The 14,436-nt window shown below is 43.6% G+C and overlaps 1 protein-coding gene across 1 annotated transcript in view; it reads right to left on the bottom strand.

Annotated features, from left to right (window-relative positions):
• Positions 1-3,576: 3,576 nt before the first annotated feature.
• tmtc3 (transmembrane O-mannosyltransferase targeting cadherins 3) overlaps positions 3,577-14,436 on the bottom strand; it is a 136,974-nt gene continuing 126,114 nt past the window's right edge. The window contains exon 14 of the mRNA XM_071416073.1: positions 3,577-7,179. Coding sequence (XP_071272174.1) covers positions 6,308-7,179 — 872 coding nt within the window. The 3' untranslated portion in view covers positions 3,577-6,307. The remainder of the gene's footprint in view (positions 7,180-14,436) is intronic.

Genomic DNA, 14,436 nt, shown 5'->3' with positions numbered 1-14,436 from the left:
ATCATACAAACTGAGGCAGCAGACTTTGTGAAAATTAATATTTGTGTCATTCTCAAAACTTTTGGCCACGACTGTACATTAGAGTGTAGTGTCTAGTTTGAGAAACAGACGTCTCACTAGTACCCGCAAAACACCAGTGTCAACGTCAACAGTGAAGAGCCGACTCCGGGATGCTGGCCTTCTAGGCAGAATTGCAAAGAAAAAGCCAGACTGGCCAATAAAAAGAGAAGATTAAGATGGGCAAAAGAACACAGACACTGGACAGAGGAAGATTGGAAAAAAGTGTGATGGACAGACAAATCTAAGTTTGAGGTGTTCGGATCACAAAGAAGAACATCTGTGAGACGCAGACCAAATGAAAAGATGCTGGAGGAGTGCTTGCCGCCATCCGTCAAGCATGGTGGAGGCAATGTGATGGTCTGGGGGCGCTTTGGTGGTGGTAAAGTGGGAGATTTTTACAGGATAAAAGGGATCTTGAAGAAGGAAGGCTATAACTCCATTTTGCAAAGCCATGCAATACTATACCCCGTAGACAGTGATTAATTGGAGGCAATTTCCTCCTACAACAGGACAATGACCCAAAGCACAGATCCAAACTATGCAAGAACTATTTAGGGAAGAAAACGTCAGCTGTAATTCTGTCTATAATGGAGGAAAGTCACCGGATCTCAACCCTGTTGAGCTGTTGTGGGAGCAGTTTGACCGTATGATACGTAAGAAGTGCCCATCAAGCCAATCCAACTTCTGGGAGGTGCTTCAGGAAGCATGGGGTGAAATCTCTTCAGATTACTTCAACAAATTGACAACTAGAACGCCAAAGGTCTGCAGGGCTGTAATTGCTGCAAATGAAGGATTCTTTGACGAAAGCAAAGTTTGAAGGACACTATTATTTCAATGTATAACCTTGTTAACGTATAAAGGTGAATAAAGAAGAAATAATAGAGGTGAAATAAATAATAAAAAACGGCTTGACTATATTTCCTATTCATGTTGCAACTCATTTCATGTATGTTTTCATGGAAAACAAGGACATTTCTAAGTGACCCAAAACTTTTGAACGGTATTGTATATTATTTATTTATACATTTGCTAATATTTCAACAACAAAAAATAGCACTGTAACAGTAATCCAATTAACCCATATAGCACTGTAACAGTAATCCAATTAACCCATATAGCACTGTAACAGTAATCCAATTAACCCATTTAGCACTGTAACAGTAATCCAATGAACCCATATAGCACTGTAACAGTAATCCAATTAGTCCATATAGCACTGTAACAGTAATCCAATTAACCCATATAGCACTGTAACAGTAATCCAATTAGCCCATATAGCACTGTAACAGTAATCCAATTAACCCATATAGCACTGTAACAGTAATCTAAATGCAATCTATACGTACAGTGCATTCGGAAAGTATTCAGAACCCTTGATTTTTCCCCCACATTTTACGTTACAGCCTTATTCTAAAATGTATTAAATTACTGTTATCCCTCATCAATCTACACACAACACCCCATAATGATGAAGCTATGGGTTAATTGGATTACTGTTACAGCGCTATATGGGTTAATTGGATTACTGTTACAGTGCTATATGGGTTAATTGGATTACTGTTACAGTGCTATATGGGTTAATTGGATTACTGTTACAGTGCTATATGGTTTAATTGGATTACTGTTACAGTGCTATATGGGTTAATTGGATTACTGTTACAGTGCTATTTGAGTTAATTGGATTTGTTCCGACATTACAATGCTTTTTAAATAAAAATGTATTTAATGGCTTTGTGTCCTTGGACTCTGGTCCGGAAGTGAAATTCCTGCAATTCTATCAAGTTTCCCATGGGGGTTTTGTACTGTGTGTTAAATACTGTATTGTCGCTATAGCTCTTTTAGTTACACTGCTTATACTCACCACATATTTATGGATATACTGGATTCTTCTGTCAGTCTAATATATCTACTGCTGTACATTCTTAGTATATCTTGTGTGAATTCATCCGGTGTATATACGTATAGATTGCATTTGGATTCATGCTACAGTGCAATTTGGGTTAGTTGGATTCGTTCCGACATTTCAAGATTTATTACTTTTAGTTAAAAAAAAATGTGTGTGCTTGTTAACATTTTACTGCATTGTCAGGAGCTAGTAACGTAAGCATGTCACTGCTCCCTCTATCTGCTAAACTGTGTATGCGACCAATAAACTGATCTGGTTAGATTTTGATTTGGAAGGATGGCGCTGCGTTGTGGAACCTGACAAAGAATTTCCATGATATATGGTTAAAGTATGACATTTAAATCCATCAAGGCCCTGACAGTTAAAATCCGCTTAAATGTAGCTAAAATAGACAGAGCACAATATCCAGGCTAATACCATTGAAATGCAATTTTGGAAAATTATCCATGCAACTAACTACTGTTCCCATGTGAGGATTTTATGAATTCATCTTTATCACTTGGTAGATTTCCATTCCCATTTAGACTTTCTAACGTGTCAAACCGAACAATGCTTTCAACTGTTTATTCATATTACATAATGTGAAGAAACCATTATTCAACGTCATGGTCATGTTGCAGCAGTTCCTACCCTGGTTATAAGCCTTTATTGTTTACATGGACACGTGGTAAGTGGATGAGGTGATTTTGGCCCTACTATGGAAACCCCTTTAAGCTGGGTATACATTGCTGTTACTCAATGATCGATGTACAATTCGTCATCCTGTTGGTTGTAAGTTATTATACACTTTGTAAGCAAAGGTCTTCAGTTGCATGGGAAAGCACTTTATCTGTCTGCCTACGTCCTTATTGTCATTCCACCACCGCAGTGGTCTACCTTGCACCCTTGCCTCCTATACCAGAAATACATCATGTTGAGTGCCAATCGACTTAGTAGGTGAGACTCAAGAGGAAGTGGGTTTGAAACTGAGCCAAACAGTAAGAGTTAAGAGTACAGCAATGTGCCGTGTTACCTCACTGCCTCCACCCTAATGAGGTTGGAGCCTGAGCATGTAATCAAGTTTTATTTAACCTACCTTAATATTAATAAAATATTGATTGATTTGATCATTAATCCTACTGATTTTGTGTACTTTAACCTTACCTCCCGCTGATAAAAACAGAACTGAAATCAGAGAACAAGGTTGAGCTGCTACCATATTACTACATGAAGTGCCTACGGGCCAGTGCCAGAAGTGAGGGCTAGGAGTTGTTTCTGGACTCGGCCTGTGTAGTGCATGGGTGGCTCCAGGGAGAGGCTTGCTAGGAGATGAAGCTCCCTCATGAATATGTCTAGCACTCCCAAGAAGAATGTATTACTACATGCACGCATAATACACCATAGATTGCAACCACCCCTACTCAATGACCAAGCTGTCAGAGGAAGCAGGGCTAGGCACAGTGAGAATTCCTTTTTTTTTTTTTTTTTTTTTTTTTTACCTCAGACCATCTGTAGCACATCCTGTTAGCTAGTTTCAGAAACTCCAGACCTAGGTATGCCGGAACATTCTTAAATGTGGAAGGCAACTGGTGTGCCTAGGGAGACTAGCTGTTACCAAAAAATAACACATGTAGAGGTGAGATGCAGTCGTAAAGTAAACAGCCTTTATTTGAAAACCACAACCCTGAACCCTCCACTACCATCACCCACCCAGGAGTCAACACAACCCTGAACCCTCCACTACCATCACCCACCCAGGAGTCAACACAACCCTGAACCCTCCACTACCATCACCCACCCAGGAGTCAACACAACCCTGAACCCTCCACTACCATCACCCACCCAGGAGTCAACACAACATCTGGGCTGCTATTACAAAAAGGGATATAGCTTTACAAATTAAAGTGTTTTTGGTTACCATACAAAAGTAGTTCAATGAAAAATGATTAATTTATCAATTCAATTGCAGGTGAACATATAGGCCCAAAGTGATAAATATGGTGATTAAAAATATTTGAAGTGTTAGTTGGCTATCTTAGTGGCTGATTGACTAATGTGCTCTGTACACAACTGATATTATTACAGGCGAGACAGTTCTTTAAAGGTATGTTTTCAACACTCTTGATTGATTACAATTGTAACACTTTCAGAGCACTTGTATTGCATGATAAAATATAGCTATGCTAAACGTACCATATATTTCAAGTGGCAAACAACGACAGTACTGAGAGCTTACAGTGCATGTTAAAAATGTACATGCATCTGTACACAAACACTAACTAGCACAATACGTTGTTTTTTAGGAGCTCAATGATAAGTAATGAATGATCATGTTGAAAATGCTTTTAGAGTTAAGGGGTCATACGTGTGGCGTAGGCCCCAGGCCAACCATCATATTACACTGACAATGTTTCTCATTTATGTTGTTACCAGATTTTCTATTTGAGTAATGGTTACGGACAGAAATGGTTGATTTGTCCTATCGGTTAACAGATGGACACACAGTCACCATTTAGTTAGTGTGAAGAGAAAGGAACAGATTGACACTGCACATTACAGTATCTGTCTGTAACTAATCACCAGGATACAAAACATCACAGTACACTGAGGGGTTAAATAAGGTGATAAAAGCTAAACAACAACAAGCTAGAATAATTGCTTTTTGTTTCCTCATAGGTCCGTAACAAGTCTCTAGATCATCAGACAAGAACAATGAAATTCCAGGTAGTTCCAACTCAACGCCAATTTTCGTGTCCAAGAGAATGACAGCCAAAGAAAATCTAGATAGCATCAAACGGTAGCACAATCCAATGTTGAAAAAGCATTATTCGGATGGTTGCAGATGAGCACAAGAGCAAGACAAGTGTGGGAAAATCTAGTGATATTTATTACATTCACTGTATGTGTTAGACTTTATGTTCATGAGATGGAGAGAGAAAGCGAGAAACAGGGCGAGAGTGCACGCGCGAGAGCGAGAACAAGGTCAACGATGTGAGCTGCAGAGGGAGATAGAACAAGAGTAAAATAAAGAGGATTCTAAGGAACTTAGCCTTAAAATGCTTTTGAAAAAACGGGCCCAGTTCAGTACAAGAAGTGTGCTGTGAAATCATCTCTCATTGAGGAATCTTCTGGTGTAAATGAGAAACAACACATGGCACAGCTTGAGGAAGAATATGGGAGGGGTGAGGGGGGAAAGAGGTGGAGGGGGGAGAGAGGTGGAGAGGGGGGGAGAGAGGTAAAAAGGGTGGAGGAGGGGAGAGAGGGTTGAGGGGGGAGCATATGTCAACCCTCACACAAACAATGCTGTTATTACTGAAATAAGATATACAGTATGATGATACGTGAAGACTAATATGCTCTGAGGTAACAAACAGGAAACCATACACCTGTCTTGTGGCGGGTCGGTTGGTGTGTGTGGGTGGGTGTGTGGGGGTTGAATATGAGACACCAGCTCCAAATGGCATCACTGTAAGATAAGGGCTGTGCTATGAGCAGTGCAACACTGACGGCGTGGAAAAAACAGGAAGCACAGGGTGGGATCAATAAGGGAAAATAGTAAATGGCGGGGCTTGGCGCCTTTCTGCACCGTGGGGTGTAATGCAGTGTAATATGCAGATGCAGCAGCTGTAGTAATGGGTTATTTGTAGATGCATAGAACATACAGAGATCCTGCCTGCCTGAAGTGGGCCATGTAGTGTTCTTTATGTCATTTCCTTAAATTGTTTGTGATGCAATCATTCCAAAAAAAAAAAATAGGTGAGTGAGTCACACAAAAATCGAATAAAATCCAGTGATCAACAAGTTGGCTAGTAAACGTAGCAAATCAAACAAGCATAAATAATTACGATAAAATGCCATTCAGAAAAACCAACACATAGGGTTTTGCACCTGTAGTGGAGATTTTTTTTAAACTAGACTGTGCTTTTCTTTTGCTGTGCAGAAAAAAAAATCCCTTTTTGATTTTTGCAATGGTGTTAAAATAAAGGGACACAGCAGGTAGGGCAGCCTGTAAGGGGACGCAGCAGGTAGGGCAGCCTGTAAGGGGACGCAGCAGGTAGGGCAGCCTGTAAACATGATAAACAAAACAAACAAACAATCAAAGGAGTTAAAGCATGCATGATGAAGTGAGGAGGACCAAAACCAAAACATCTTTATGCCTGTGTCCGAAATGCCACCCTAATTATTATATAGTGCACTACTATGGGCTACTACCCTATGGGCCCTGGTCAAAAGTGGTGCAAGGGGCCTTGCCTGCTGATATAGGGAATAGGGTGCCATTTGGGACGCATCACATCTGTGATTCAGGAGCTGTAACTAGCTCTATAAAAAAGTAGTCCTGCACTGCGGTAAATAACAACAAGGTTAATCGCCGCTTAATATGCGCTCAATCTCCTCCAGTCTCTTCAAGGCGGCCGCCCGTTTCTTTTCTATGTCTTTAATCTCTTTTGTGGATTTGCTCTTAGTCCGCTGCTGCTTATCAGCCTGGCCGTCGTCCAGAAGCTCTGATTGGCTGTTGCCGCCACCGCTGAGGCTTTCTGCCGAGGAGGATTTCCGCACATTCTTCTTACTCCCGGCCCCAGCGCTGCCAGTGGCTCCCCTCCCTTCCTCCTCTTCCTTTCCTCCTCCCCCCTTCTTTTCCTCCTTCATGGATGGCGTAGCTGCGCCCTCTGCTGACGCTGGGCTCAGCGGCTGCCCTGCCACGGACATGGCGGCCATCTTACTGCGCACGATGCCCAGGTGGCGACGCACATACTCCTCATGGGGCGCCAGGGCCAGCGTTTCCTCCAGGCAGAGCTCCGCTCTCGGCAGGTCTCGCTCCTCAAAGTAGACCACACACAGGTTGTGTTTCCCCTGCACGTTGGTGGGGTCCATACGGAGGATCCTCTGGAAGCAGACCTTGGCCCCTTGGGTGTCCTTCTTGTGGTTCATCAGGATATCCCCCTTGAGAATCAAACCTTTAACATGCTCTGGATGGTGGCGCAGCAGCTCATCTAATACAGGCAGGGCATCCAGCTCCCGTCGGGACTGCGAGTAGAGCAGGGCCAGGTTGAAGAGGGCGCTACGGAAGCCTGTCTGTAGACGGATGGCCTCCTTCATCCAGCGCTCGGCCGCAGTGTTCTCGTTGGCGTCCATGGCCAGCATGCCCAGGTTGAAGTAGCCGTTGGCGTCATCTGGCTCCTCCTGGACGTAGGTTAGGAAACGACGATTGGCCTCCGGACGGAACCTGGGCTCACCTGGAGAGCACACACAGACGGAACACACAGACGGAACACACACACACACACACACCACACACCACACACCACACACACACACACACACACACACAGGAATATCAGTTAGGGTATAACAATAATTGTTTATTTAGCTGGAGGTAGGTGTGATTTGTTAATAAAGGCGTTCCAATGGTTAGTAGTTTAAGGTGGGACACACTCATCCAGCACATCACAATATATTTTTTTACATTTTTGACAGTATTTTATGTAGAATAAAAGTTCTAAATATGCTTCATAAGTAGTGCATGTCCCTTAGGGTGGGAATAAATACATTGTAAGTGATTTTAATGGGGTTTTCGCTCTTCTGATAGTTTTATACTGTTTAATCAAACTTTAACCAAAAATATGTTTCTGCATTTATCTATTTCTGCAATTCCTTCACTCATTCGTTATCATTTCCACACTGTAAAACCTTTGTTTTGTCGTTGTATGCCTCTATTTTGTGGGAAAAGTTACTTTTCCTTTATCAGAACAATTATTTAAATCAAATCAAATTTTATTGGTCACATACACATGGTTAGCAGATGTTAATGCGAGTGCAGCGAAATGCTTGTGCTTCTAGTTCCGACCATTCAGTAATATCTAACAAGTAATCTAACAATTTCACAACAACTACCTCATACACACAAGAGTAAAGGAATTAGAATATGTACATATAAATATATGGATGAGCGTTGCCGAACGGCATAGGCAAGATGCAGTAGACGGTATAGAGTACAGTATTTACATATGAGATGAGTAATGTAGGGTATGTAAACATTATATAAAGTGGCATTGTTTAAAGTGACTAGTGATATATTTATTACATCAAATTTTTTATTATTAAAGTGGCTAGAGATTTGAGTCAGTATGTTGGCAGCAGCCACTCAATGTTAGTGATGGCTGTTTAACAGTCTGATGGCCTTGAGATAGAAGCTGTTTTTCAGTCTCTCGGTCCCAGCTTTGATGCACCTGTACTGACCTCGCCTTCCGGATGATAGCGGGGTGAACAGGCAGTGGCTCGGGTGGTTGTTGTCCTTGATGCATTTTTTGGCCTTCCTGTGACATCGGGTGGTGTAGGTGTCCTGGAGGGCAGGTAGTTTGCCCCCGGTGATGCGTTGTGCAGACCTCACTACCCTCTGGAGAGCCTTACGGTTGTGGGCAGAGCAGTTGACGTACCAGGCGGTGATACAGCCCGACAGGATGCTCTCGATTGTGAATCTGTAAAGGTTTGAGAGTGTTTTTGGTGACAAGCCAAATTTCTTCAGCCTCCTGAGGTTGAAGAGGAGCTGCTGCGCCTTCTTCACCACGCTGTCGGTGTGGGTGGACCATTTCAGTTTGTCCGTGATTTGTACGCCGATGAACTTAAAACTTTCCACCTTCTCCACTACTGTCTCGTTGGTGTGGATAGGGATAGGGGGGTGCTCCCTCTGCTGTTTCCTGAAGTCCATGATCGTCTCCATTGATTTGTTGACATCGAGTGTGAGGTTATTTTCCTGACACTACACTCCGAGGGCCCTCACCTCCTCCCTGAAGGCCATCTCTTCGTTGTTGGTAATCAAGCCTACCACTGTAGTGTTGTTTGCAAACTTGATGATTGAGTTGGAGGCGTGCATGGCCACGCAGTCATGAGTGAACAGGGAGTACAGGAGAGGGATGAGAACGCGCCCTTTCAGTTTGTCCGTGATTTGTACGCCGATGAACTTAAAACTTTCCACCTTCTCCACTACTGTCTCGTTGGTGTGGATAGGGATAGGGGGGTGCTCCCTCTGCTGTTTCCTGAAGTCCATGATCGTCTCCATTGATTTGTTGACATCGAGTGTGAGGTTATTTTCCTGACACTACACTCCGAGGGCCCTCACCTCCTCCCTGAAGGCCATCTCTTCGTTGTTGGTAATCAAGCCTACCACTGTAGTGTTGTTTGCAAACTTGATGATTGAGTTGGAGGCGTGCATGGCCACGCAGTCATGAGTGAACAGGGAGTACAGGAGAGGGATGAGAACGCGCCCTTGTGGGGCCCCAGTGTTGAGGATCAGCGGGGTGGAGACGTTGTTTCCTTCCCTCACCACCTGGGGGCGTCCCGTCAGAAAGTCCAGGACTTGCACAGGGTGGGGTCGAGACCCAGGGTCTTGAGCTTAATGACGAGTTTGGAGGGTACTATGGTGTTAAATTCTGAGCTGTAGTTGATGAACAGCATTTTTACATAGGTATTCCTCTTGTCCAGATGGGTTAGGGCAGTGTGCAGTGTGATTGGTCGTCTGTGGACCTATTGGGGCGGTAAGCAAATTGGAGTGGGTCTAAGGTGTCAAGTAGGGTGGAGGTGATATGATCCTTGACTAGTCTCTCAAAGCACTTCATGATGACGGACGTGAGTGCTACAGGGCAATAGTCGTTTAGCTCAGTTACCTTAGCTTTCTTGGGAGCAGGAACAATGGTGGCCCTCTTGAAGCATGTGGGAACAGCAGACTGGGATAGGGATTGATTGAATATGCCCGCAAACACACCAGCCAGCTGGTCTGCGCATGCTCTGAGGACACGGCTAGGGATGCCGTCTGGGCCGGCAGCCTTGCGAGGGTTAACACGTTTAAATGTTTTACTCACGCTGGCTGCGGTGAAGGAGAGCCCACATGTTTTGGTAGCGGGCCCTGTCGGTGGCACTGTATTGTCCTCAAAGCGAGCAAAGAAGTTGTTTAGTTTGTCTGGGAGCAAGACATCGGGGTCCGCGACGGGGCTGGTTTTCTTTTTGTAATCCGTGATTGACTGTAGACCCTGCCACATACCTCTCGTGTCTGAGCCGTTGAATTGCGACTCAACTTTGCTCTATACTGACGCTTAGCTTGTTTGATTGCCTTGCGGAGGGAATAGATACACTTTGTATTCGGTCATGTTTCCGGTCGCCTTGCCCTGATTAAAAGCAGTGGTTCGCGCTTTCAGTTTGCGCGAATGCTGCCATCAATCTATGGTTTCTGGTTGGGTAAAGTTTTAATAGTCGCCGTGGGTACAACATCACCGATGCACTTGCTAATTAACTCGCTCACCGAATCACCGTATACATCAATGTTGTTGTTCGACGCTAACCGGAACATATCCTAGTCCACGTGATCGCAGCAATCTTGAAGAGTGGAATCAGATTGGTCGGACCAGCGTTGAACAGACCTGAGCACGGGCGTTTCCTGTTTTAGTTTCTGTCTATAGGCTGGGAGCAACAAATGGAGTCGTGGTCAGATTTGCCGAAAGGAGGGCGAGGCTTTGTATGTGTCGCGGAAGTTAGAGTAACAATGATCCAGAATTTTGCTAGCCCGGGTCGCGCATTCGATATGCTGAAAGAATTTATGGAGCCTTGTTTTCAGATTAGCCTTGTTAAAATCCCCAGCTACAGTAAATGCAGCCTCAGGATATGTGGTTTCCAGTTTACATAGAGTCCAATGACGTTCTGTCAGGGCCGTCGAGGTGTCTGCTTGGGGGGGAGGATATACACGACTGTGATTATAATCGAAAATAATTATCTTGGTAGATAATGCGGTCGGCATTTGATTGTAAGGAATTCTAGGTCAGGTGAACAAAAGGACTTGAGTTCCTGTATGTTGTTATGATCACACCACGACTCGTTAATCATAAGGCATACACCCCCGCCCTTCTTACCAGAGAGATGTTTGTTTCTGTCGGTACGATGCGTGAAGAAACCAGGTGGTTGTACCGACTCTGATAACGTATCCCGAGTGAGCCATGTTTCCGTGAAGCAGAGAATGGTGCAATCTCTGATGTCTCTCTGGAAGTCAACCCTTGCTCGGATTTCGTCTACCTTGTTGTCAAGAGACTGGACATTAGCAAGTAGTATACTCGGAGAGGTGGACGATGTGCCCATCTACGGAGCCTGACCAGAAGACCGCTCCGTCTGCCCCTTCTGTGGCGCCGTTGTTTTGGGTCGCCTGCTGGGATCTGATCCATTGTCCTGGGTGGTGGACCAAACAGAGGACCCGCTTCGGGAAAGTCGTATTCCTGGTCATAATGTTGGTAAGTTGACGTTGCTTTTATATCCAATAGTTCCTCCCGGCTGTATGTAATAAGACTTAAGATTTCCTGGGGTAACAGCGTAAGAAATAATACATTAAAAAAACAAAATACTGCATAGTTTCCTAAGAACGCGAAGCAAGGCGACCATCTCTCGGCGCCGGATGGGAAGACTAAAAGACTATTCAATGGCAGTTCTTACTTTCGTCACAAAGGTGATTCCTAACGTGCTTTGGCACCCACCTGCCTCACAGGCAAGATAAATGGCAAAAAAAGTGCCAGCGCGGTTTGTCTAAAAGCGATACAGCTTTTGTAGCAGTTCAACTGTTAGCAGTCTATTACTGGCTGTAAGAACAGTTGCCATAATTGTTTTAGTTTCATCATTCAGTTATCACATTTATATTACATTAAACAAACATTGAAATACCATTATGTAACGAAGTTAAAGTAAAAATCCAAACCGGTCAGTGCATCAATACCGGTATCTATTAAATTTGGTTAACAGCCCAGCCTTAGTCACAGTTTGTATAAATAGATGCGATGGGAAGAATGGCATACAATAATACTTACACAGTTTATGCTGCCTGAGTGTCACATTTTATTACGTCACCCTATCGGGTGCATACACTACCGTTCAAAAGTTTGGGGTCACTTAGAAATGTCCTTGATTTTGAAAGAAAAGCAAATTTTTTGTCCATTAAAATAACATAAAATTGATCAGAAATACAGTGTAGACATTGTTAATATTGTATATGACTATTGTAGCTGGAAACGGCAGATTTCTTGTGGAATATCTACATAGGCGTACAGAGGCCCATTATCAGTAACCATCACTCCTGTACTCCAATGGCACGTTGTGTTAGCTAATGCAAGTTTATAATTTTAAAAGGCTAATTGATCATTAGAAAACCATTTTGCAATAATGTTATTAGCACAGCTGAAAACTGTTGTCCTGATTAAAGAAGCAATAAAACTGGCCTTTAGACTAGGTCCCGTGTGGCTCAGTTGGTAGAGCATGGCGCTTGCAACGCCAGGGTTGTGGGTTCATTCCCCACGGGGGGACCAGGATGAATATGTATGAACTTTCCAATTTGTAAGTCGCTCTGGATAAGAGCGTCAGCTAAATGACTTAAATGTAAATGTAAATGTAGTTGAGTATCTGGAGGATCAGCATTTGTGGGTTCGATTAGACTCAAAATGGCCCTTTCTTCTGAAACTCGTCAGTCTATTCTTGTTCTGAGAAATGAAGGCTATTCCATGCGAGAAATTGCTAAGAAACTGGAGATCTCGTACAACGCTGTGTACTACTCCCTTCACAGAACAGCCCAAACTGGCTCTAACCAGAATAGAAAGAGTGGGAGGCCCCGGTGCACAACTGAGCAAGAGGACATGTACATTAGAGTGTCTAGTTTGAGAAACAGACGCCTCACAAGTCCTCAACTGGCAGCTTCATTAAATAGTATCCGCAAAACACCAGTCTCAACGTCAACAGTGAGGAGGCGACTCCGGGATACTGGCCTTCTAGGCAGAATTGCAAAGAAAAAGCCAGACTGGCCAATAAAAAGAAAATATTAAGATGGGCAAAAGAACACAGACACTGGACAGAGGAAGATTGGAAAAAAGTGTGATGGACAGACAAATCTACGTTTGAGGTGTTCGGATCACAAAGAAGAACATTCGTGAGACGCAGACCAAATTAATAGATGCTGGACGAGTGCTTGACGCCATCTGTCAAGCATGGTGGAGGCAATGTGATGGTCTGGGGGTGCTTTGGTGGTGGTAAAGTGGGAGATTTTTACAGTATACAAGGGATCTTGAAGGAAGGCTATCACTCCATTTTGCAAAGCCATGCCATACCCTGTGGACGGCGCTTAATTGGAGCCAATTTCCTCCAACAGGACAATGACCCAAAACACAGATCCAAACTATGCAAGAACTATTTAGGGAAGAAGCAGTCAGCTGGTATTCTGTCTATAATGGAGTGGCCAGCACAGTCACCGGATCTCAACCTATTGAGCTGTTGTGGGAGCAGCTTGACCGTATGGTACGTAAGAAGTGCCCATCAAGCCAATCCAACTTGTGGGAGGTGCTTCAGGAAGCATGGGGTGAAATCTCTTCAGATAACCTCAACAAATTGACAACTAGAATGCCAAAGGTCTGCAAGGCTGTAATTGCTGCAAATGAAGGATTCTTTGACGAAAGCAAAGTTTGAAGGACACTATTATTTCAATTAAAAATCTTTATGTATAACCATGGCAACGTCTTGACTATATTTCCTATTCATGTTGCAACTCATTTCATGTATGTTTTCATGGAAAACAAGAACATTTCTAAGTAACCCAAAACTTTTGAAGGGTAGTGTACATCTAAAGAGTGTGCTAAGAGATTGGTTTTTTATTAACTTATCGTATGTGCCCTGTGCCTTTGAACTATGCTGGGTGGCACTGCCTCTTACCAACAACCCCTTAGGGTGACAGCAAGCTTCTCTTGGCACCACATCAAAATCCCACCTACAACTGAAGCAACAGTTGGGCATCAGATCATGCCATTGCACAAACAAAATGCTGTATGTATTAAAGCTAACTTTGCTTTGCCCTAGCTCAGTGCATTTAGCTACATACAGAAGACACATTTCAGTTGAATGCATTCAGTTGTGCAGCTGACTAGGTATCCCCCTTTCCTAAATAGCTAGCCAGCGGTGATGGCTAGAAGGTATACAGCTAATGTCAAAGTGAGGTCACACTTGGTCTGAACTCCGACTTCGAACAAACCTAGGAGCTACAGGAGGACAAGCTCATTGTAATGGCTGGAATGCAATCAATGGACCATAGGAGAGATATGCGCAAACATGACAGATATGGCAAACCTGCAACTCCATATTTGGAAGCGCTTAGGTCACCTGACTTTTGGCAGAGATGACAACAAGAAAAAGACAAGAAGTTCTCACACGTAGACAAGTTCTCACAAACAGTAACCATGGTAGTAGAAGAAAAAAAGTTGTTCCCATAAAAGTTGATCCCATTGATGCTGTTGACCTGGATCACTGGTTTCTGCAGAAAGAAGGGGGTGAGTGTAACCGGTGTGAAATGGCTAGCTAGTTAGCGGTGCTCACTAATAGCGTTTCAATCGGTGACGTCACTCGCTCTGAGACTTTGAAGTAGGTGTTTCTCTTGCTCTGTAAGGGCCGCGGCTTTTGTGGAGCGATGGGTAACGATGCTTCGAGGG

The sequence above is a fragment of the Salvelinus alpinus genome, chromosome 9 (genome assembly GCF_045679555.1).
Source record: "Salvelinus alpinus chromosome 9, SLU_Salpinus.1, whole genome shotgun sequence".
NCBI classification, from domain to species: Eukaryota; Metazoa; Chordata; class Actinopteri; order Salmoniformes; family Salmonidae; genus Salvelinus; species Salvelinus alpinus.
The sequence above is the reverse complement of the archived record's forward strand: the minus strand, read 5'-3'. Positions and strand labels throughout refer to the sequence as shown.